General features: G+C 35.4%; 1 protein-coding gene across 8 annotated transcripts in view; it reads left to right on the top strand.

Moving 5' to 3' along the window:
• Positions 1-25927, top strand: part of NBEA (neurobeachin) — a 764716-nt gene extending 738789 nt beyond the window's left edge. For all 8 annotated transcript variants that reach the window (XM_043991721.1, XM_043991715.1, XM_043991718.1 and 5 more), the window contains 7 exons: positions 2659-2730; positions 5853-6008; positions 11378-11548; positions 20614-20715; positions 21319-21515; positions 22013-22164; positions 24119-25927. In XM_043991721.1, the coding sequence (XP_043847656.1) occupies positions 2659-2730; positions 5853-6008; positions 11378-11548; positions 20614-20715; positions 21319-21515; positions 22013-22164; positions 24119-24209 (941 nt within the window). In that variant the 3' untranslated portion in view covers positions 24210-25927. The remainder of the gene's footprint in view (positions 1-2658; positions 2731-5852; positions 6009-11377; positions 11549-20613; positions 20716-21318; positions 21516-22012; positions 22165-24118) is intronic.
• Positions 25928-26143: the final 216 nt, after the last annotated feature.

Genomic DNA, 26143 nt, shown 5'->3' with positions numbered 1-26143 from the left:
GTAAATGATTTATTAAATATTTCTTGAGTAGCAATAATTGTGAATATAAAAATGTGCTTCATTACCTAAAAGACCAAACTATCTGAAATCTCTCAAAAGCGTTAGTTACACACCAGCACAGATAAAACAAAGTAGACAATTGAAGCAATTTTTAAAATAATTCAGATACCTAAAGACAGTTTGACTTTAGTTTAAGAAACATTGAATTTATATGAATGTGTTTTTATACCTGAATCCTCTGGATAATCGTCTCAGTTTTCTTCTTCACTTTGGCATTTGTAGACATAGGCTAAACTGTTTGGTAACTTTGCACTGCTTTTTGTGAGGTCATAATTCCAGCCACTACAAGAAGAATGTTACATTGAGTCATAATATAGCCATGGCAGAACTAAATATGACCAAATAATTTGATTATCTAAATTTACTAATGTTTATTAAAATAACCCATACAAGTTCCAGCCAGGGACGAATTATATAGGCATGTTAAATTGATTTAACTGAATCTTTCTAACATACATAGCTTTTGATTTAGAATTAGACAGCCATCTTTTTCAGCTTGTCTCATGAAAATTCTTTAAAATGTTTTCTTGGTTGATTTTACTATCACCACATGTAATGAGGGAAAGTTCCCTTCATCCACTTTGAAATATATAGCAATAATATCATAAAAATATTTGATTGTTTTTAACCATTTGTCCATCACATTAGTGCACAGGAAACTATAAAGCTAAAAATTAATCCTTTCAAATTGTAATTTTAGCTAAGCCAAGGCCTGATCTACTTCAGAATCCACATCCCTTTCCCATGAGAGACCAAGAAGAATGTTTTCACCTGGTTTCATCCAGGATTTAGTCAGTGAACAGTCAACAAGAATTTATTAAGTACTTATTATTTGGTAGGCACTGTGGTAAGCACCAGGGATACAAAGAAAGACAAAAACGGAGTGCCTATACTCAAGGAGCCCACATTCTAATGGGGGAGAAAGCATTCAAATAACAAGGGGACAAATGCTCATCCATCCCATTTAAGAACAGAGACAGAAATCCAAGTGGAAGTTATACAGTTTGGAGATAATTTACATAAGGATCTTTGCAAACCTTGGAGGTCTATTTGGCAGCTCTTGCTGTTGCTATTGTCATTGCTCATTTAGTTCAGCCATGTCCAGCTCTTCTTATTGTTATGGTCTACTGTTATTAAATTATCTTTTGATATGTGATTGACTCACTATGTGCTTTGGAATTAGTAATTTTTAATTTTCTCTTCATTAGTTTGCCAATCTACAAAATGAAGAGACTATTGGCAACCTCAAAGGGAATGATAAAAACCTTAATCTATTAGTAAGCACTGAAAGCATGAGAGAGATGCCAGAAGTATGAAAGATGCTCTTAGAATGCCTAACCATAGGAGGGTAGGAACTCTTGGGCAGCTCAGTCCAGGAAGCACTCTCAGCCCCAGGTCATGGAGATCTGGTTTCATTCTTAAAAGGGATGTTACTATATGACATTAAATTCAGGTTCAATGTAGACACTCTTTCCAGATTCTTATGGATAAAATCTATCTTACTCAATAAATGGGAAGAGAGTCTCAATCACCATCCCTATTCACTATTATTATAATCAACATAAGAAGCTTCATCTGAGCCATTGTTGCCATCCAGGAGAATTCAGAATAGAACCAGGAGGATCTTGATTCAGTTTACCCCATGACACTTCATGGCTGTGTGATTAGCCACATTACTTCATCTCTCACTGCTCTGAACATCTAAGACTGTAAGTTGCAGAAAAGATGCCAACCTGCAAAGAGGGAATGTCCTCATTCAGGAGTTACCAGTACCAATGATATCACAGGTCCATTTACTATTCCTACATTTTTAATCAATAGACCTCTGAATTCTCACTGTCAAGTTTTTGGAATTTGAGCAACTTCCAACTAAAGGAATGGAATGTTTTAGTATGAGGAAAATGAAAAGGGGATTAAGACTATCTACACACCCAAAATGAAAGAGAGAATTTAAGGCAAATTCCTGGTTAAGACCCAAACACCTTCAGCCAAATTATATAAATAGTTGATCCAAAATTATAAATGTCTCAGATTTTCATATCATTTTATATGTGCAGTCACACTTTTTAAAAAGTGTACAACCATGTATTTTCACTGCATAAATATAAAAATTGCAACTATTTTCTCAGCATTTGTGTTAGAAAAGGTTATTTTTTAAACTATCTTTAATGATAACCTTCCAGCTAGGTGGCGCAGTGGATAAAGCACTGGCCCTGGATTCAGGAGGACCTGAGTTCAAATCCAGCCTCAGACACTTGGCACTTACTAGCTGTGTGACCCTAGGCAAGTCACTTAACCCTCGTTGCCCCGCCCCCCAAAAATTATAACCCTCAAAGGTTATCTGTAAAAACAGCATAGTGTATTACTCAAATAATATAACATACATAAAACACTTTGGAAGGCACTACATAAATGTTATTACTCTTATCCTTAGACGTTGTAAAATAATTTTGTCCAAAGAGGATACATGTGTGTGTGTGTAAATTATACATATGTGTATATTATGCACATATAGTACATAATCTTAAGACTATTAATTGGTAAAAAATAATTTTACATAATAGTTTATAATTATTTTATTCATTCTTTTATCTTTAGGCCTCAGGGGAGCCCCAGGATATTCCTTGGATCAAGCCCATCATCTTCCCATTGAAATGGATCCTTTAATTGGTATGTAGAAGATGAACATATGGTTACAGTTTAAAACACTTCCAAGGATGTTAAATCTCCATATTTTTATATGACCATGTTTTACAAAGAGCTAAATTTTAATTTATTATAATAAAATTAAAATTACAACTCTTACTATATATCTGTACCAATGAATAAGGCATTAAATCCAACTGGACCTCACTCTTCTCATCAATAAAATGGAGCAGTGGGATGAAATTACTTCTAAAGCCCCTTCTAGCTCTAAATCTATGCTCCATGATCCTTCACTCAAGATATAGAAAGAATCTGGGCAACTAGAAGGTGCCCTAAACAGAAGGAGAGAAGTCAGAAAGAGGGCAAGGTTTGGTGGAGGGATTTGAAGATAATGAGCACCTTTCTTAACATTTTGAGATTGAGATGTCTGTGAGACATCCAGGAGAGGCTACCCAGCATGAGCTGGTAATATAGAACTAGAGTTCAACAGAGAAATTAAGGTTAGATAGAAATCTGGAAGTCATCAGGGTAAAGATCATACTTGAATCCTTGGAAGCTTTTGAAATCTCTAGGAAAGAATGTGGAGAGAAAAAGGAGAAGGCCCAGGACAGAGCCCTTGGCAAACATCCATACTAAAAAAGGAGATGAACAATGATCCAGCAAGGGACACTGAGGCATGATCAGAGGAGAAGGAAAAGACCTATAGAGAACAGTGACATGAAAGCTAGGGGAGAAGAAAGTGCCCAGTAATGGGTGGTCAATTATATAAAAAGTGGGTGGGAGATCCAGAGGGATTAGGGCCAGAAAATACTTAGGAGTATAACCATTGAAATCATTTGCAGATTTGCCAAGAGCAGTTTCATTAGAGAGGTCAGGTGTGAAGCCATATTTCAAGGAGCTGAGAAGTGATTGAGAGGTGAGGAAGTGGAGACAGTGAATCCAAAGAGATACAGAATCAAAGCTTGTCTTGAAAATGCTCAAATAAGGCTAAAACACAAAATTTTAAATGAAGATAATAAAGGTTTCCATGTTAGACGTTGTACCTAACAACTCCAAGGTATTAGGTTATTCCTAGTATAAACTGGTTTGAATTGTGCAGGAGAGGGGTAGGTTATTTCTTTTTGTTATTTCATCTATGTAATAATGAGCTCTGTCTCCAATGAACCTCTAAATCAGTAAAAGCTTATTGTCTTGGGTGCCTGAAGCAGTCTGTGATTACAACCAGCCCCAGAAAGGCTATGAGCCTAGGTCATTCTAACTACTATCCTCTTCTCCATACTTCTTCTCCTATAAATTGAATAGAGGATTTTAATAGTGATAAAAACAAGCTTTCAGTTGATCTCATTGTGTAAGCATTTTGAAGGTGACTTGGGGGGGAAAACTGAAAATTATGTGAATTACACACATTCTGGTGCTTTTGTAGTACACTTAGCCAGTATCAGTTCAACCCTTTATATAAGAAAATGGCACTACTGGCCCACCATTAATAAGGCATGCCCTTTGAATTGTTTTTCTATTAGTTATGATGGATTTGTGTTAACATTCACTCCCTGGACCCAATTGTCATATATTTTTACATGATAATCAATCAGTACTGAGGGGTTACTATGAGACCTATCTGACCCACATAAAGACCTAAGTGACCCACAAAATGTGGCTGTTCTTTTTTTAACACTGCACAGAATATACCCACTTACATCAGTATGCATGTTGCCTAGAGGCCAAGGGTTTAAAGAGAAAGTGCACAGGAGGCAGAAAGCCTAAATTACAGTCCTATCTTTGCCACTCACTAGCTCTGTGACCTGAGGGAAGTCATTTAATCTCAGTGAGCCTCCATTTCTCTACAACCTGTAGTAGTAATACTAATATGATTTGCCCTGGTCTGCTTCACCAACTATTGGTACTGAAAATCAAACGAGATGCTTCATGTAAACTACAAAGCATATTTAAATGCAAAATATTATCTCATTAGATCTACCCTGGTGTTTAAGGCTAAAAATGAGATAGGATGTAATCACTTCAGGAGTTACTTGACACCTTTTCATAAAATCATATTCAAATGCTTTTTAGGAAGCATTAGTGTTAGTATCAAGGATATTTTAGGATACTCTGACACAGTTTGGGATCTAGAAGTCATTGCCATTGTGACTGTCAAGCAATCACAGTAGAACGTGTGATAGAAAAATTAAAATTACCATTAAATACTAAATATTCAAAGATTAGTAATTTTCTACTGTTGCCTATCCTTGAGTTATTTCACTATTCAACATTTTTAAAGTTAGAGTATCTGAAAAGAGCATTTAGATTTAATGAGTGCTAAGGCAGGATGGTGATCTTAAGCATGTACATATAGAAGGCTTCAGCAGTGATATATCCTGAAAGAGTAGAGAAGTATAGGGGACAGACAAGCAAAAAGACGGGCACTAGGGAAATCATACTTTCTCCAGGTTCCTGGCTTTATTCAGATTTAACCCCAATGCTGTACACTGATACTCTCTATTCTTCCTCCTCTATTCCTCCCCATTCCTTTTATTTTTTCCCCTTTCTCACTCAAACCAATTCTGGAAAGACCTTCTGTTGCTTGACAATCGAGGTTTTTAAAGCTCCCCTGTGGCACTGCCCAGGAAACAAATTTTTTGTACAAGTCTCTATTTCATGTAAACATCAAATTCAGTCAGAAAATAACATTCTGAATATTTAAATATATTTTCATTATATAAATATGACCAGATATATCATTTACTCATTAACAATTACCTCTTAATGGTTTTGTTTTATTTTTTTTACTAGATACTTTTAAACTTATACATATCTAAAAAATGTAATCGACTTTTTATTGTTTTTAAAATGTTTTCCTTAATTTCTCATTTTTAGCGTACTTAAATTGCTGATGTATATTTTAATATATGTGAAGTAGTTTTATAATAATTGCCACCACTAGGAAAAGTTTATTTTCCTTAAAGAGAAACCTCAAGATCACAGCAATCTTATATTTCTGACAGTATCAGTACTTTTAAATGTTCATTTTAAAAATACACAACAAATTCACGATTCATTAAAATTTAAACATCGGTATTTTCTTCCATAATTTCATAGCGAAATTATAAGAATAATTTACTTATTAACTTTGTTTTTATTTATTACAGCAAATAACTCTGGTGTGAACAAACGGCAGATCACAGACCTTGTGGATCAGAGTATACAAATCAATGCACATTGTTTTGTTGTCACCGCAGATAATCGATACATTCTTATTTGTGGCTTCTGGGATAAGAGTTTTAGAGTTTATTCTACAGAAACAGGTAAAGTCCTTCACAATCTGACTCCAGCCTACCTTTCAATCAATCAATCAATAAATAAACATTTATTGCGCACCTAAATTATGTGCTGTACCCTGTCCCAATCTCTGGGGATACAAAAAAGATGCAAAAGAACAGTCCCTGTCCTCAAGAAGCTTACAATCTAATGGCAGAGACGACTTGCAAACAAACCAAAAAATAAATAAATAAATGAATGAATGAATGGATGGATAAATATGTGTGTGTCTCTGTGTGTAAAAAACAAGCTGTATATAAGTTGGAGGTGATTTAACTGAGGAAAGGCACTGGAATAAAGAGAGATTGGTAGAAGCTTCTAGTAAAAAAAGGGATTTTAGTTGGAACTTGAAAAAAAGCCAGGGAGGTCATCAGTCAGAGTGAAAGAGGGAGAGTATTCCAGGCACGGGAGACAAGGAGGGGAAAAAATGCCCGTAGCTGAGAAATTAAGTGTCTCATTTGTGGAACAGCCATGAGACCATTGTCACTAGATTGAAGAACGTGTGCCAGGGAGCAAGATACAAGAAGACTAGAAAGGTAGGAGGGGCCTAGGTTATGAAGGGCTTTGAATTCCAAATAGAGCATTTTATATTTGCTCCTTAAGGCAATAGGGAACCATTGGAGTTTACTGAGTAGGGGGCTGACATGATCAGACCTGTGTTTTAGGACAATCACTTTAGTGACTGAATGGAGGATGGACTGGAATGAGGAGAGAGAGACTTGAGGCAGACCTACTAGCAGGCTATTGCAGTGGTCCAGGTGTAAGGTGATGAGGGCTTGAACCAGAGTGGTAGCAGGAGAGAAGAAGGTATGTTGAAGAGATGTTACAAAGATTAAATCAACAAACCTTGGCAAAAGCTTGGATATGGAGGGTGAGAGATAGTGAGTAATCCACAATGACTCCTAGGTTGAGGAAGTGGGAGGATAATGTAGCAGCAATAGGAAAGGGAGGAGGGTTTTGAGGAAAAAATACCGAGTTCTGTTTTGGAGATAGTGAGTTTAAAGTGTTTTCTGTACATCCAGTTCAAGATGTCTGAAAAGCAGTTGGACATACAAGATTGAAGGTCAGAAGAGAAACTGGGGCAGGAATGGTGGGCTTAAGAATCATTAGCATAGAGATCATAATTAAATCCAAGGAAATTGATAAGGTCACCAAGTGAAACGGAATAAAGAAGAGGATCCAGGACAGAATCTCTAGGGACACCTACAATTATTGGGCCTGATCTGGAGGAGGATCCAGCAAAGGAGACAGAGGAAGAGTGATCAGATAGGTAGGAGGAGAACCAGGAGAGGGTGGTATCCTAAAAAAATAAAGAGAAGAGAGCTTCAAGGAAGAGAGAATGATCAACAGTGTCAGCAGCTGCAGAGAGGTCAAGGAGAATAAGGATTGAGAAAAGGTCATTGGATTTGGCAACTGAAGGATCATTGATAATTTTCCAGGCTTATTGCACATTACTTTCCCTCACACTCTATCTTCAGCCAAATTTGACTGATTTGCTATTTACTATCCATGACATGCCATCTCATTCACTTTCACAGGCTATTTCCCATATGCCAGGTTCTGTTCTCCTTCACCTTCATCTCATGGAATTGCCAGCTTCTTTCAAAACTCAGCTCAAGGGCCATCTTCTATAGAAGGCCTGTCCTAATCCCCTAGCTGTTAGTACCCTCCCTCACAAAATTAATTTGTATCTACTCTGTATATATTTTGCATTTGCTTTTCAATGGACACATTGTGTACCACCAATAGAACATAAGTTTCTTTAGGACAGAGATTGCTTCATTTTTGTCTTTGTATCTACATAACATCTATATAACAAATAAGAACAAATTTTCACAAAATTTTAATTGACAAAATTCAAAATAGTAATTGAAAACAGTTTTGTGTAAGATAGATATAATGAGAAGAATGGAATTCTTTTGGAGGAGATTCATATTTTGCTTAGTTGGGGTTCAAATTTAGGATTCCCTTTATTCAAAATTGCAAATGTTGCTCATCTGTAAGATTTTGCAAATTTTTTCTTTGAAAAAAAATTTTTCCATGAGCCTATGTTATTCATTAAGCCTATTGATCACTTAGAAGCATTTTCAGAATTCTGTTAGATTCTTCTCTTCTTATTTGCCTATTAGTACGTTATTATATTGTACATTAATCCTTCCAATTGAGGGTTAGATAGAAGTTCCTCAATTTCAGTTATTTTTTCATTTTTCTTTTTTTTAATTTATTTATTTTTTGCAACAAACATTTATTTTATTTTTTCCAGTTACATGTAAGGGTAGTTTTAAACATTCATTTTCATAAGATTTAGAGTTCCAAATTTTTCTCCCTCCCTTTCCTCCCCTCTCCACAAGATCACAACCAGGTTATATATGTATAATCCACAAGTGTTCTTTTTATCAGTTCTTTCTATGGCAGTGGATAGTAAGCTTCCTCATTAGTCCCTTGGGATTGTCTTGGATCATTGCATTGCTGAGAGTAGTTTTAATTTCAGTTAAATGGATTTTTAAATATGTAAATTTCTTTTACACTTGTATTGAAGTCTGAAGAACACTGCTAGAACTGTAGTTTGAGCTCAGACAATATATCTACTGCAAATATGTGTGGGAATCAAGATCTTCCTTCTTGGGAAATGTATATATAAAGTAGTTTGATACTGTGATTAAAATAACATTAGTTATCATTGAATTGACTTTACTGCAGTGTAAGTTTCACATAAGCACTATTTTGCCTTGTAATTTTTGGTTGAATTCATTAAAAAAACACCAAGTCTACAGCAAAGCCAAATATCCAAAGCCATTCAGTATTCAATAATAATGGTTAAGTAAGGTTCTCATTCAGAAAAATTTCTGCCTCAGCCCTGAGCTCAAAAAATCATAATAATGGGTATACACTGGTCATTTAAAAAATGCCATGGTACATAGAAATACATGGTATTTGAAATGCTGTCCAGTTAAAACTGCATCACTACAATTTGAAGTGTGCCAAGCAGCAGTATGAAGAGCACCACATAATAATCTCTGTAATAACCAGTCAAGTTGGCTGCTGTTATGCAAAAGCAATAGACCATAAATAAATGAGTAAGCATGGGTATGTTTGGGGGTTTTTGGTGGGACTGTGAGGGTTAAGTGACTTGCCCGGGGTCACATAGCTAGTAAGTATCAAGTGTTCTGAGGTCAGATTTGAACTCGGGTCCTCCTGAATCCAGGGCTGGTGCTTTATCTACTGCGTACCTAGCTGCCCACCATGGGTATGTTCTAACAGAATGTTATTTATTTATGGTTGCTGAAATCTGAATTTCATATAATTTTTACACCACAAAAAATACCCTTCTTCAGTTTTGTTTTAACCATTTAAAATGTAAAAATTGTTCTTAGCTCATTGGCTCACAAAAAAGAGGCAGCAGACTAGATTTGGCCCATGGGCCATATTTTGTCAACTCTTAGAACCAGAGGGCCAAGTGGAAATAGAAAGAATCCATTGGTCTTCCCCTGAAAAAAACTCAGAAACATGATAGCCAAAATCCAGAGATTCTAGGTCAAAGAAAAAAAAAATACAAGCAGCCATAAAGAAGGAATTCAAGTATCAAGGAGATAGGTTCACACATGATTTAGTAGCCACCATTGTAAAGAAGCAGAAAGTGTGGAACATGATATTCCAAAAGACAAGGGATATAGGCTTAGAGCCAAGAATAACTTAGCCAAAAATACTGAGTATAATGCTATAGGGGGATAAGTGGACTTTTAATTAAATACAGGTCTTCCAAACATTTCTAATAAAAAGACCAGAGCTACATAAAAATATTTAAATTCAACCACAGGAGTTAAGAGAAACATAAAAAGGTAAATACAAATGAACAATCATAAGGGACTAAACAAGGATAAACTACTTACATTCTAATATGGGGGCTGATACTTGCATCCCCTCTGAACTCTAACGTCATCAGGGGTCAAAGAAGCCTAATGAGACAAGGCCTATGAGAAGAAGGGAGAGAAGAGGAATGCACTGCTGGGGAAAGCAAAGGAAAGATAGGGGGAAAGTATCTCACAGAACCAGGGTGTGCAAGTAAATATTTTAATAAACAAAGAGGAGGGAGTGGAAGAACAGGTAACATCTGAACCTCACTCTCATCCGAACTGGTCTGAGGAGAAAAGAACACATGCGTATATACAGAGAGCTGATACTGTGTATTGAGTACCTATTATGTACCAGGCACTGTGTTCAAGGCTTTACAAATATTACTTCATTTGATCCTCACAGTAATCATAGGAGGTGGGTGCTATTTTTATCCTTATTTTACAGATGAGGTAACCGAGACAAACAGAACTTAGGTCATGCAGCTAGCACATGTCTGAGGCCATATTTGAACTCAGATCTTCCTGACTCCAGGCCCTGTACTTGATGTACTATGACAACATGTAGTCGCCTAGGGGGAGAGTAGATTGAAAATGAGATTTGTCCAAAACAAAATCAATTCTAAATAAGATGTACCAGAATGTTTGTAGTTCTTTTTAAGGTGGCAAAGAATGGAAATCTGAGAAGATTTTACTATCAGTTGAGGAATGGCTAAACAAGTCATGAGACATGAATGTGATAAAATACCATTGTTTTTTAAGGAAGGGGATGGTTTCAGAGAAATCAGGGAAGACTTTTATGAATTGTGCAAAGTGAAGTAAACAGAACTAGGACAATAATTTGTACAATGACAACAATATGCTAAAGACAAATAACTGAAAGAATGAAAAACTCTGATCAATGCAGTGGCCAAACCGTTATTCCCAAGGATTAATAATGAAACATGCTACCCCATTCCTGATAAAGAAGTGAAAGACTCAAAGTGCAGAATGAAAGCTTTTTTTTTTTTAGACATTAGCCAATGCAGAAATTTGTTTTGCTTTATCACATATGTTTATAAGAAAGGTTTTGTTTTTCTTTGGGAGTTTTGGGCAGATTTTTCCTAATTGAGAAAAATATATATTTTAGAAAAGAAAGTTGAATGGCTAATTATATCACCTCCCCGACTATGAACCCTGTTCTGATTAAGGAATTCAAAATCCACTGTCTATCTTCTCCAAACAGACTTAATGAAGCACAGAACTCCCTGAGGCTAGCCAGTGCCAAACTCCAGAAAGAAAATTCCTTATATTATTGTATTATTTTAATATCCTATTTCATGAAATCTGGGTGTTGACCCTCTACTATCACTTTTCAGAAATAAGCACACATCCCTGTTGGGCTGATAAGTATATTTGATTGATAACTAGTCTTCTTTCCCCTAATTATACTGGAATCAAAATATGCATGCTTTTATTTTTAAAAAGTAACAAATACAAATGAACTTGTTATGTTTTGAATACAGGGAAATTAACTCAGATTGTATTTGGCCATTGGGATGTAGTCACTTGTCTGGCCAGATCTGAATCCTACATAGGAGGAGACTGCTATATTGTGTCTGGTTCCCGAGATGCCACACTCCTGCTCTGGTACTGGAGTGGAAGACATCATATCATAGGAGATAACCCCAATAGCAGTAAGTACTTATATATAAATTGTCTTATCAGAGAATTAATTTATTTTATTATATCCTGCCCCCGATTTTCCAACTAACTGTCTCATTCATTTTAATGTTTATATTATTTTGAAAATTGAAAATTGCTTCTAGCTAATCTAATGAATTTCTAAGTATTTCTTTGTAAATAAACAACTAATTTGGTACTATTAATTTCAAGCAGTTAATGATTTTATTATCAAGCTACTATTTTTAGTCAAGGGTGCCTTTCAACTACTCAGGCAAATCAGAGTTCAAATACGCATACAGTAATTAATATAAATAATAAAATGTATAGCCTATATCAGATTGCTTGCCTTTTCAGTGGGAGGGGGTGGGGAGTGGAGAAAAGGGGAGAGAGAGAATTTGGAATTCAAAATTTTTTAAAACATTTTTTTAAAATGTTAACATGTAAAAAACATATATAAATAGTACATTATTATTATTATTATTATTGGGGGGAGTGGCAATGAGGGTTAAGTGACTTGCCCAGGGTCACACAGCTAGTAAGTGTCAAGTCTTTGAGACTTGATTTGAACTCAGGTCCTCCTGAATCCAGGGTTGGTGCTTTTTCCACTACACCACCTAGCTGCCCCTATTTGCCTTTTGCCCTCCATGGCTTGAATACACAGCTTCAAAGATGTTCTTTCCCATGTCCAACTTAACTACCAAATTTCAATTTATTTGAATACTTGTGACACAACAGAATGAATCCTAAAAGAATATAGATTTGTACCTCCTGCCCGGCTGCCAGCCAAAATATGGGCATAAAGTGATCTCGTCTGGGTGGATAGGCCATGGAAGAGGTGCACCACATGCAAGTCCTTCTGGGATAGCTTGATTAAGCACAGCTGCTCCCCTATAGACCAGCACAATTGGTCTATAGCAGACTTTGAAAGTAGATGAGATACACCCTCATAATCCCTCAAGAGTTCCCCTCATCTATGAGAAGCAGAGGGGATAGGCAATAACCTTTTACCAGTGATAGTGAAGCAAGAAAAGAAGAAAATACGTAAGGGAGATAGCCAAAGAAAGAGGCAACATAAAAATACTGCTAAATAGAACTTTTTCAAGTTTTAAAACTATTGTTTCTAAAAATTATACATATATACCCACACACACCCCTTTGAGTGAATGGTCATCTGTCAAATGTAGAAAAAAAGTTGGAGGTTATATGATTTAAGGTTCTATCTAAATAAGTTTATGAAATCTGGTTTTGTGTGTTTATATCACACATACACAAGTGTTAGTGCAGTTTTGGGACAACCTGTATACATATGTATATGTGTATAGAGACAGACATACACAAAGAGAGACAAAGAGAGAAACATGCAGATGTGAACACTATAGCTAAATAAGCTAAAAGTGGGATGTGAGGAATGTGTACAGAGAAAGATAAAGGAGTGTATAATATAGCAGTTCCTACCTAGGATTGTGAATCAATGTTACTATTGATTTGCACTATGTACAATATTATTATGAAGTCATAAATGTTAACATCTTAACACATTTGTATACTTTTTAAAAAATCTTGTTTTAAAATGAGCTTTCTAAAGAAATTATAACCCTTCATATAGGCAGACTTCTAGATTTGACAACATTTTATTACATGTGACAGATTTGTCATTCTCAAGCACTGATAGGTTCATAACCCCGGAATTATCTCTATACATTGATTTTCAGAAGTTTGTTTCATATATTAGTATTAAATCTTGAAGAAGTTCTATTAAGCAGTATTTTTCTATGTTGCATCATATATGTGTGTGTATTACTAGATATGCTACATATAATATATACTGTATATGTGTGCAACATTTTATCTGTGTGTATATGTATAAATATAACTATAGCTAATGACTAGGATTTATTGGGGTTTTTTTTAAGTATGGAACATAGGTTAAATCCAATTAGGTAGTATCCTCAGAATTGAGCTAAAAATGATGCAAATGATATTTCAGAAAAGGATTAGTTTCTTAAAAGCTGTCATCTGGTAGCTGAGATAAGATATTGTATATAATAGACTTCAAGGAGGTGAAGAATTCAAAGAAAAATGTCAGATTATAGTAATTATCTGGGTTTGGCGCTTTATTATATAATGATCTTTTAACCAAAAGATAGTTAATTATTGACTTTAGCTTCTGTGTTGCCAATTAGCAAGAAGAGTTTTAAGAGATACTTATTCCATTAAAATTAGCAATGTTCATAAAGACCTGCAAATCCCCAACAAAAGAAGGTATGTTAATGCCCTTAAGTTATTTTAATGCATATATATATATATATAAATATTTTAAAATGTCACTTAAAAGCATTCAGGATATTTACTGAAAGTGCCACTGTGTTAATAAATCATTCTTATAGTGGCATATTACAATATAGATATCTATCATTATGGCAGATCATCTAGCTATCTTTTATATTTGTATAGCATAGACTGTAGTATCTGAGAATTTATTTTACCTATTTAAATTCTGCAGCTATATATGGAGGTGCATTACATACCTAAATCTGTCTCATTACACTCAAACAGAAATCTCTACTGAACTTTAATGTTATCATCATGTTTATGGTCTATAACGTAAGAAACCATTTCACAATAATCAGGATTGAACAAACAAATTTATAATGTAAGGAAAAAGAGCTGCTTATAAAGCTGCTTTTCCTGCTGGGAAGAAAATGATCTATTCATTTGAATATATATTGCCTGAATCATAAATTGTCGCCATCTAACATCTGAGAGTCAACAAATATTTAAAGAACATACACAACGTATACAGCTACACATCAAGTCCACGTTGGAGATTCCTTAAAATTTGTATTTTTATGGACAACCATTTTAGCCATTGGATAATCAAATCCAACTAAAATATGGATTAAATTGGAATGTTGCTTGTTCAAGTGTTTTAACTCTTCTATTTACCTTTCTCATCCTACCGCTGACTCGTTGTTTAGATGGGTTTTCTGATATAAATGCTCATCTGCTATGAAAAGTTGGAATTCCCAAAACTGGATTTCTCACTTTTTTTAGGTATGAATCCTCAGGCAGAAATAACATTCTAGCAACACCTCAATGTTAGATCCATCTTTCCCTCTTCCTGAAGGTGTTCCTCCCTCTACCTCCCATCTCCACTGCCTCTTTTGAACTGCATTTCCACCTAGATTGGCAAAACTCTGTGGTTAACAGTGTTTATAGAGACAAAGTAAATGTTTAAAACAAAGAAATGTAAATTGCTTTCCCTGTGCCCAGAAGCAAAGGCCAAGGGGAGAAAAGGAGATACCGGATCACCTCCTCAGAAAGTTGTGTAGTACAATGGGAAATCACTAGTCCAAGGTCATGGCTTTAAATCTCATGTCTGAGAATTACTACTTATGTGGTCATGGGCAAGTCATTAACAACCCAGGACTTTTTAGTTTATTTATCTATAAAATGGGAGAAGGGGCAAGAGGGAAGGATCAATTCAATGGCTTCTGAGGTTCTGAGATTCTGTGATTGTAGATTCAAATACACAGAGCCAGATCAGCTCTATACGATGTCTATATCAGTAAAACATTAAGCAAAGTTTTTTTTTAAGTCACATTGTTTGAATAAATTGCCTTCACAATGATCTATTCAGGTGTGTTGGCACAGTCACTAAACACAAAAAGCTTACAATTTTAGTTTTTTATGTGATATTTTTTCCCCTTATTGTAACTCTTTTAGGGCAAAACTCTTTCTCTTGAACCATATAAGTACTTGGAGGACGTCTGTATAAATTTAAGACATACACCCTGTTTGCCAGACTACAAGTCAGAGATTTGGGCATAATAAATTATTATGAAAAGAGGAAAAAACCCTAGCTATAGCTACATTAATATCTTTCAGTTTAACAGGATCTGTTAGGCTACCCCAGATTTCTATGCGCTAGCCTAATTTGAGGTGTTAGTATGGAGGTTGAATACTTCATCATGGGCCAAACAGGCAAACTCTTAGGCAGCCAAGTGGTACAATGGCTGGAACAATGGGTCTAGAGTCAAGCAGATCTTAGTTCAAATCCACTCTCAGGCACACTTAACAGCTGTGTAACTCGGAGCAAGTCACTTAACCTCTGTCTGCCTCAGTTTCTTCAACTGTAAAATAGAGATAATAGAAGCACCTACCTCCCAGGGTTGTTGTGAAGATCAAATGGAATATTTGTAAAGTGCTTAGCACAGATCTTGGCATACATTGTTAGGGCACTAACAATAAATGTTTATTCCCTTCCCTGTTTATTCTCTTTCATAGGATCCTTTATCAGTATCATTGTGAAATTATATTATTTATTCCTTAACCCCATGTGCACAAACCATGAGATTTCTAAAAAGAAAGCCTAAGTGGTTTGGTTTTGTGTTTGCATTCTTTTATTCTTTATATTTTAAAAAGATTGATAGTTTTTTTTATATCCTAGAGAAAAAAGTCATTTTTGTACATTTATCTTGTAGGTGGAGAAACAGTCTGTCATTGTATTTTAAATCCTCTAGTGAATAACTCAGGCATCTCAACTCAGACTTTTAAATTGCCATTACCACCTCTGCTAATCTTTCTTTAAATGATTTTTAAGAACTTACCATATTGACTCATCAGGGTAATTTATAAACAGAGTGATCCACATAGGATAGTTTCAAATCATAAATGTTACAGCCAAAGATTACATCAAATACATTACACTTTGATTGTAACTTTTATTTATATATTTTATGATCTCTTTATTGAATGTTAATCTTTAAACTCTGATTTTGAGCACAGAAAATTATCTTGGAGGCTTGGAATACATACCTGACTAGATGATAGAATTGAAGAAAAGTGAGGGACAGATGCTTTCATCTGAAACAGACTTTTACACAAATTCAGAAACTAATTTGGAAGTGATAAAAATTAATTTGCACACTTTAATTGGAAGCAGTCTCCTGCATGAAAGAAAGGAGAGGAGAGCAGGCAGCTTGTAGGAAAAGCTGATTGAATTTTTTGTCAGTTAGGTATGTTGGACTTGGCCGTTTATCCTCTCGAGCCTCTCTTTGCAATATATTACATTCTGCCTCTGACTGGTGTTCTTTAAGAGGATCAATGCTATTCCTGTTGTATCCCTAGAGTCTGAAATCTTATTGATCTTGGAACTTGACATTTCTCATTATATACTGTAGCTTCCAAGAGGAGAGTCACAAAAGATGCAGGTTAACATTGCTGCTTCTTGGTTAGCCACTTAAAAAAAAAAATACTAGGATTGAAAATCAAAACTCAATCTGCATTGATAAAGTACAATAAACTTTTAAAGTAGGAAGAGTTTTATTTAAAGTACTTAAAATAAACTTCATAAGATATAATAAAATTTGTTGCTGCTATGTTTTAAAAATAATTTATAAGAAAATCTATTGTCCTCTTCAAATGGAGACAAATGAGCATTTCAGCATCTATAATCTACTAGGTGCTTTCCTCTTCCTATTTTTATTCAAGGAAAAATTTTCATTCCCTTATTTTTCAAACCATAAAATAAGAAACCGACATGAAAATCAGAAAACTTTAGTCCATACTTTCTCTTAATTCCCAATTTTTACTTTTCAATACCAGCCACTGCCCTTCAAACCTATCACCCACTACTAAACATTTGCAAAGCCTTGTTTCTCCTTTTCTTTCCTTCCTACCTTCCCCAATTCCCTAATACCCAAGCCCACTTTCTCAACTGACCAATGAATTTTTTTAAATGCACAGAAAGTGATGTGTAAATTCATTTTTTCCTAGAATTCTTAAGCTTCTTAGAGAAGGGTGATTTATAATACCATGTATATTCTAACTTCTATAGGCCTTATAGGGTTTGATCATGTCAAATTATATTTTCACACAAAAGGTATTTGTTTACATTATAGTCATAATTTTGATGCCAGTGTTTCAGTCCCAACATTGGTGTAACAAGGAACACAGATCCTACTAGAACTTTTCCTTTCTTTGTATCCCCAACACTTGGAACTGTGCTTGGCACAGAGTAAACACTTAACACTTGTTACTGAATGACTGATGTTCCTTCTTCTGGGAACAGGTTCTCCTGTCCGCTTAGCATAAAAAGAGACGTTTCTTTTCCTTTCTCTCTAAAAGTTATAGCCTAGTGTTCCATGGGTTCTTTCTACACCCAGATTCTAGTTTGAATGAAATATCTTGTTTCACTACACACCCACCAAGCAGTGGTGATTGAAGTACAGCTTCTCACCATTTGGCTCTGTTCTCTCTCCTCCCACATAGGGAAATGGGGTTTAAGTTCTGATAAAGGGGCGGGAAGAGGGGCAAGATATAATATAAAAGTTGGTGCTACTTCGAGATCTTATCTCCAGGGACCTTAAGTGTATGGGACAATGTTTGTCAAGGTGAAGGACACTCTTATGCTATGTGGAACCTTCCTTCCATGTATAACTTAATTTGAGAATGAATAAGATAGGCCCAGGAGAATGCTATGACTTCATTCCCTGTGTTTATCTTTTAAATATATGGGATTTTATTGACAAAAGACATACTCAGAGGAGAAGGTGGTACATATAATTATACCTTAAGAAAGGAAACAGAGGGCAGCTAGGTGGCGCAGTGAATAAAGCACTGGCCCTGGATTCAGGAGGACCTGAGTTGAAATCCTGCCTCAGACACTTGACACTTACTAGCTGTGTGACTCTGGGCAAGTCACTTAACCCCCATAGCCAAAGAAAGAAAGGAAGGAAGGAAACAAATTTTTCATATTTCCAACTTGTCTGATAATACTATAGATTTGTTCCCCTGTCCCATATGTCTATCCAATTTATTTCAAATAATATATATTAAATGCTTATTGTAAAAAGCATCCTGTTAGGTGCTTGACCTACACTCAATAAACTTACAGAATGAATAGGGGAAATCAAACAGAAAAGCATGTGAGATTTGGAGAATTGTGTAATAAATATGAAATAGCAGCAAATACATATTTTGACTTTTTCCACCTGAATAAATTTTTGCTTAAAGTTGTGCTACATGAATAATTCTGGGCCCGTTCATCATTATTCTTTATGATATTTCTGAAGCTGTCCTTTATCAAATCATGATTATACTTCTATTGATATGACTCACCAACATGCTGATTCATGCCTAATAATCCTGATGTGCTAGGAACCCTCTGTTGTGGCATTGTTAAATGGAACCCTGGGGGGGAAAAAAGAAGAATGAGAATACTTTGAATCTCTCAGCTCTAAGAGCTTGCAGCAAACTTTCAGCCCATTTTATCTAACTATAAGAGCAAGCAGAAATGTGATCCTTTGAGATGGGCGCATTATTTTCCTTCCCTGTATACAGAGGTCACAAGAGCCAATATGATGCTGACGACATTCCAGGGGCAGTCTCCTCATTCAGGACAACAGCACCATGACCAAACAGGGTTTGGCACAGCACCTTCTCTTGTTCTCTCTTCACTACAAAAGGATGAAAAATTCCTTTAGATACAATTTCTAGCCCCAATAACCAAGATTACTATTGTAGGAACTATGAACAACTCTAGCAATTTCAACATTCATTCTTACCAAAAACTTTTTTTTTTTGTAAAGCAGCATTTAATACTTTCACATTCTTCTAAGCCCTCACTTTGAGGTACTTTTTAAAAAGCACTCCTTGTAAAAAGAAATTAAATGTTAGTTATTCTGGATAATGATAAGATGGTATGTATGTAATGTCAACATCACTTCCTACAACAGCTCTTCAGATACAAGGGATCTCAAATTTGGACCCGTGAGTCCTTTTCCCTTCTCATAATTCCATCACAGATGGAGATCCTCACTTGGAGGAAGTGATTCTGGAGTGAAAGTGAGCGTTTCTGTTCTTCATAGGGTGATATCACCTGCAGCTCCCTCCTGTGTAACCTTTCGCCTCCATCTCCCTCCATCAGTTGATGGGACAGTGACGGGATAGTGCTTAAGATCTGAAATGACTGCTGGGGTGTGTGACATCTGTCCCTGTCAGTGAAATGAAATATAGGAAAGGTTCCTTCCCAGTGCTGCTGGTTTACTAACTCCAAGAACCCTGAATAACATTATAGACATATATATATGTATATATATATATGTATATATATTTCCTTTTATTGAACCTGAAGGAAAAAGTGGTTTCAGAAACCAGAAAACCACTATTAAAATTATCAGCTTCCACAATTTATCCAAAAGATGACATTATAATGAAATAAAAACATTTTGAAATTCCTAAATCAAGCAGATATAAAGAAATTTTTACTTTCCATACAAATGAGAAATTTTTAATATTAGCTTTATATCATGGGTGTTACATTTTGAATAATAGTCTTATTTACTTTTTCCACAAGATGATTTTGACCATTTTAACAGATATCTTTGTTTTTAGGTTTGCTTTTTTTTTCCAGAATAACATTAGCAGTAGAATTATTTGGTTTTCTAACATGTGAAAGGAAATGTCTTGATGAAAATTCTTCTAATGCTCTGCCTTTACTTTATATAAGCTCATACTGAGACAATTTATTGTGTAATTAAAAGATTTTTCCTCTAAAACGTCACTTTAATAGTTGGTCATAAACATAAACTTTGTACAATTGTATTTAAATTATGCCACTTAACTGAGTCATTCAGAGTTTTTCTGAAGCATATATTATTTTAAATATATGTATGTGCTTCAGAAAAATCTAAAAATACAGGAAAATTCAGACATGCCTTTTCATTTTAAGAAAATATGGGCGTTTAGAGCAAGTTAGAATATTATGCAGATATATCAGGCCTGATTTTTGGGCTATATCTGAGCAAATATAAAAACTGTACAATCTCTTTCTCTCCCCCCTCACTCTCCCTTTCCCTTTCTCCTTTTTCTGAGACTAGTTCTCTCCACTGACCCAGGCTAGAAGTGTGAAAAAAACTGGTATCTGTTATCAACTTAAAGCAACATCATATCTCTTATGAATAAATTCTACATTCCACCTTACTATTGGAGACAAATTTTGTACCTTTCTAAAAGTCACAAGTTTATTTCCCAGCATTGGCATATATTGACAAACTGTTTCTGGCTTTTACAGGTGATTATCCTGCTCCACGAGCTGTCCTTACAGGGCATGACCATGAAGTTGTCTGTGTATCAGTCTGTGCAGAACTGGGACTTGTTATCAGTGGTGCTAAAGGTTAGAAATTATTTTAATCCTTTTGAAAATGTAGAATTTTCTTTTGGTGAGTATTTTTCCATTCAATTATAAACTCCCAATAAACAATTATAATTACTATCAATTCTCTAGCTGCTTAGTTCCAACATTTAAACTAGTAGCTAGTATAATTAATTAATTAATTAAATTCTCTATGGTACTTTTTGATTATCAGAACATAATTTCCAACCCACTGTATTGATCCTTAATGTTGGGTGGCTGGAATTAGGCTTGCGTTTATGTTTGAGGGTTCAGAAGTATATCTAATTTCTTGGTCTTCCCTTCCCCATTATATATCATCAACAAGCATTTATTAAGCACTTACTATGTACTATGTACCTAGCACTGTGCTGAGTGCTGGGGATACAAAGAAAAGTAAAACACAATCTTCATCTAGGAACTCCCATTCCCCAAAAGCTTTGAAATATGCAAACTTTTGACTTTTAGTTAATACACCACTATTCTCTTTTATGTTTTCATAATGATAAATCAGAGCATGGGTATACTATTTAGATTTTGGACAAGTAGCTCTCTGGTTTGTAGTTACCATTGATATCTAAATGTTGCTGTTATTTTCTCTTTCAGAAGGTCCTTGCCTCGTACATACAATCACAGGAGATTTACTGAGAGCACTGGAGGGACCAGAAAACTGTCTATTCCCTAGGCTGATTTCTGTGTCCAGTGAAGGCCACTGTATCATATACTATGAACGAGGACGATTCAGTAATTTCAGCATTAACGGGAAACTTTTAGCTCAAATGGAGATCAATGATTCAACCAGGGTAAAAATCTCAGTTTCACACTAGAACTTCGGAAGAAAATATCTTCATTATGAACTCCATCATTGATAATAGGTTTTGTAATTGAGAGAAGGGATCTTTGCAGCAAATAACCTGTGTTGCCATAACTCTCAGATGAAGGCAAATTTAATTACTTTGTAACAAATTTAGTTTTAATAAACTTTGTAAATTAAAGGGAACTTTAGTGAACATATTTGGAGTCAGATTTCACTAGACTCGGGAAAGTCACTTAACATTAACCTTGTTTCATCAAAATGGAAATAATAATATTGTCCATTTAACCTTATGTAAGATAAATGCTTATAAAAACACTTTGGAAAATGTAAAAGTACTTCATATGCATAAGATATTATTGCATATATGGGAAAAGTTACTGTAGCTCTCTGCTACAGTAAGTTTTATCTTTGTAAGAACATCAGGAATTTCAAATATTGTTGTTTATTGAGAAAAGGTTGTTTGATTTTCTGTGTTTTCTACAGGCTGTCCTCCTGAGCAGCGATGGACAGAACCTGGTCACTGGAGGAGACAACGGAGTTGTGGAAGTGTGGCAGGCTTGTGACTTCAAACAGCTTTATATTTATCCTGGATGTGATGCTGGCATTAGGGCAATGGATTTGTCCCATGATCAAAGGTGAGCTGCTGCAAAGAAGAAACCTATTTATTAGGAATTGTGGCAAAGGATCCTTTGCACATGAACCGGTAAAATGTAAGTTCCATAATGCTGCTGTTAGTGTACTCTCCTGCCATGTATGCCCTGAGGGAGAACCAGGATCCAAAGGGAATGAAGCTGTACCTGAATAAGAGCAATTAAGTAGTGAGAAAATGACCACAGGAACAGTACTGCTAAAAAGCAAGAGAAGCAAAAGCAATGGGGTCAAGAAATGTGAACTCTAGACAACTGGGAAGGTCAGCCCCTAGAACTGACAGACTCAGTTACCTTCCTTCTCCACTTCTCCTATGATTCACATTTAAAGTACTATAGATAAGTTGTTGTTGCCATGTGTGTGTTCAGGTATATTTTATTGTAAATTGTTTTGAATAATAATTAAGTTAATAATTTTTTTAATAACCACTCCTTATAACTCAATCCACCTTCCTAAATTCAGTAGTTCAAATGAGCATTACCCAGCATTTCTCAAGTAAAAAACCAATTTACAGTAAAACAGAAATTAGTTCTAGAATGGGGCATGGTACCCAGCCAACTAGTGTGCCCAGGAATATGCAATCGATTTACCAGTAGAGACTTAATGGATATTGGATTGCATCTCTTATTTGATATAATTTTTTTCAAATTATTTGTGATTACTACTCAATTGGCAATTAGATTATTCTTATTTGTGATGAATACAAGGCACTAGATTTGTGCAAAGTGCATAGAATAGTAGAGATAACCAAAAATACAGCTAGATTTTGTGGCTTGGAGGTTGGTCAGGTCACAGATTGAGAAAGAACCCTAGAGAGCTTCTAGTCCAGCCACCTTACTTTAAATACGAGGAAACAGAGACCCTCAGAAAACACAGGGGCAGAGTAGTAGATTCACAGCCAGGTCCTAACTTCAAAGTCAAGGCTTTTGCTAAGAAATAAAATAAGCTTTAAAAGGCTTAATGTGGCATGTAATTCCACACTGATTATTGTGCTTTTAGATAAAATTACATTTCTAGATGGCAATTGCTGACATAAGAAACTGATTGAGGAAGAGGAAGAATGATGACCATCCTCTAGGTCAGGAGGTCAGGGGTGTAAGTGCAGGCATGCATTATATGTATGCAGAAGGGGGTAGGTTTCCTTGGGGTTAAGTATTGTGGTGTGTGTTGGTTGGGGGGCAGGATTGAGGTGAGAAGGATTTCTCCATTCCTTCATTCTCCTGAATTTTGGTCTGATTTCAGCCCCTCCTCCTGAAGAAGACAAAGCTTCTTATCCCTGAGGGTAGGAATTAGAGAATCATTCAGAGAATCTGAAAATCAGAGAAGGGCTATGCCTAATTAGAGGTTAATGATCTCCTTTAATCAATAAATCAGCATTTATTAAGTGCCTACTGTGTGCTAAGCACTTTTTAAAACAAAAAGTTCCTACTCTCAGGGACATCACTGTCTAACCACAAAGGTCACCTAACCTCTCTGGGTGGGCTTTGGCATTTTCATAAAGGGAGATTAGAATGTCTAAAGCCAATTCCAGCTCTAGCATGATCATCCTTCTAACATTGTGTTCTAATTTTCCCTGTTTTCTTCAACTTAAATACCTCAGGATGTTTTTTGTGGGGGGCAATGAGGGTTAAGTGACTTGCCCAGGGTCACACAGCTAGTGAATGTCAAGTGTCTGAAGTCACATTTGAACTCAGGTCCTCCTGAATCCAGGGCCAATGCTCTATCCACTGCGCCACCTAGCTGCCCCCAGGATGTTTTTTAAAAATCTGGATCTGTCAAGGCTATCCCCTTTTCTGCATTTTTAACCCCATCCTAATTGTTGCATATTCCAAGCTAGTGAGATCCTGAATGAATGAGGTTTTGCTATACAAAGTGGGAAGTTCCTAATGTGTCTGAATATTGGTGTAAACAAATACTTAACAAACATCTCTGCTTTTCCAGGACACTGATAACTGGCATGGCTTCTGGTAGCATTGTAGCTTTTAATATAGATTTTAATCGATGGCATTATGAGCATCAAAACAGATACTGAAGATGGATGGAGAACTGAAATCTAAGTGAAAGCTGAGAGCACAAGTGCTACAATGAAGGACGTTATCTCTGGTGGAAAAACACGTCTCCATTGGCCTCCGTTGTACATTCCATTACACCCAGCAATAGCTGTACATTGTAGTAAGCAACCATTTTACTTTGTGTGTTTTTTCACAACCGAACACCAGCTGCTACCGAGCAAGCTTGTATCATGTAAATTATATGAATTAGGAGATGTTTTGGTAATTATTTCATATATTGTTGTTTATTGAGAAAAGGTTGTAGGACCGTCACAAGAGACTTTTGAAAATTCTGAGGAACCTTGTGTCCAGTTGTTACAATGCTTACGCTAGGAACCTAATCTACATCCCATTTCCAGCCTTTTTTCAAGCTGAGAAAAAAAAAATACGTTTGATACTTTGTACATCAGATGCATCTTAACTTTAAAGGGATACTTTTGTAAAAGTAAAACCTTGTATAAAGAACAAAACGTTTCTTAATTTTATTGTGGAGTTACAACTTGCATGTACTTTAAACCCAATGTCTTGATGGAACAGGTGCGTTCACACAAATTAAACTGGAGATTTGTCCGAGGGCACGGCTTGTGTTAAAGGGTTGAATTTGGACTCAATCAGTAATTTTTGACATTCTCACAAAAACATGGTTCACACTTTTAAATCTAAATTCATCCCTTCTAAGTGAAGTTTTGCTCATAAAGCATTTGGATATTGATTCATTATTTGCCATTTTATACAATGAAAATTAAATCCTTTCCTTAATTTAAAGACCAAGCAAAACGGGGGCTTAGGGATACAGTTCTGGTTTTCATTGTATAAGCAGGAGTCATGCTTGTTCAATTCCCTAGTACTTAAATGACTCCCCATCATAATGTGTCAAGAGTGCTATACTTCTGAAGTCAACCCATTGGCTTATTTTGGGGATCAGATATTCACATTTTTCTCTTTATTTCTTCAGATAGCTTGGTTTCTTTAAAAACAAGTTGGACTTCATTGTAATGATTGAATTCTTTTCAAGTTCTTGAGAAATTTTCCTCTAAATCCACATTCTCAGCCTAAGGCATTTCATCTTTTATGATATTAAACAATGGCTATCAAATTATTTTCCATACATTGTACTGATCAAGTTACACACCTGGGGTACATACACCTTACTTCATGTTTCTTCTTTGTATATTTGGTGACTGTATTGTCATAGATGTACATATTGTGTCGGTAGGGCTATGAGGCATGTAACAGGAATGTAATTTTCTCAGAATTTACACTCACTTGCAGTCATTTATTTAAAAGATAAAACAAGATAATGGATTCTTTGTATTGGCACTTTGCACCAGAAACATATCATTATTTATTGCTGTGATTACTTATTTGTTCCCCACCTTGTATTAGTAAGTTTTAGCACTGAATTCCTTCTTCACTGTTGTTTGTATTTATGAGATTCTGAAATCATGGGGAATCAAAGTAATGCTTAAGTTATTCATCACCAGTCTGTAAGCAATATTTGAGTTTTGTAGCTTAGAATCGGGAGAATACTGAACATCTGGAAGACAAGTTCATTTCATCTTGAGACCATGGTGAAATATTTTGGATATATAAATTCCTTAAGCTATTGTAACCATGTTTTATTGCAAAGATGTAAAATATGCCAGATGTGTGTGAGTTGGAAATCAAAAAAGAAAAATAAAATATGCAAAGAATTCACTGATTGTTTCATATTTCATTAAGAATTTCACTAACATGAATTGATGATAATGTCATACAACTTTAAGAAATTAAATACTCCCTTCTATGCAATGTCTACAGTATCTAAAACACAAAACAAAATCCTAATGAGATTTAGTAATTTGCTGAAATATTCTCCTGGGCCATGTGGCAGAGCTTTGGACCATCAGTGACCTTCTCCTGTCTCTCCGTCTCC

Source organism: Dromiciops gliroides, chromosome 3 (assembly GCF_019393635.1).
Source record: "Dromiciops gliroides isolate mDroGli1 chromosome 3, mDroGli1.pri, whole genome shotgun sequence".
Classification (NCBI taxonomy): domain Eukaryota; kingdom Metazoa; phylum Chordata; class Mammalia; order Microbiotheria; family Microbiotheriidae; genus Dromiciops; species Dromiciops gliroides.
Note: the sequence above shows the minus strand (reverse complement) of the source record. Positions and strands in the feature narration are given on the sequence as shown.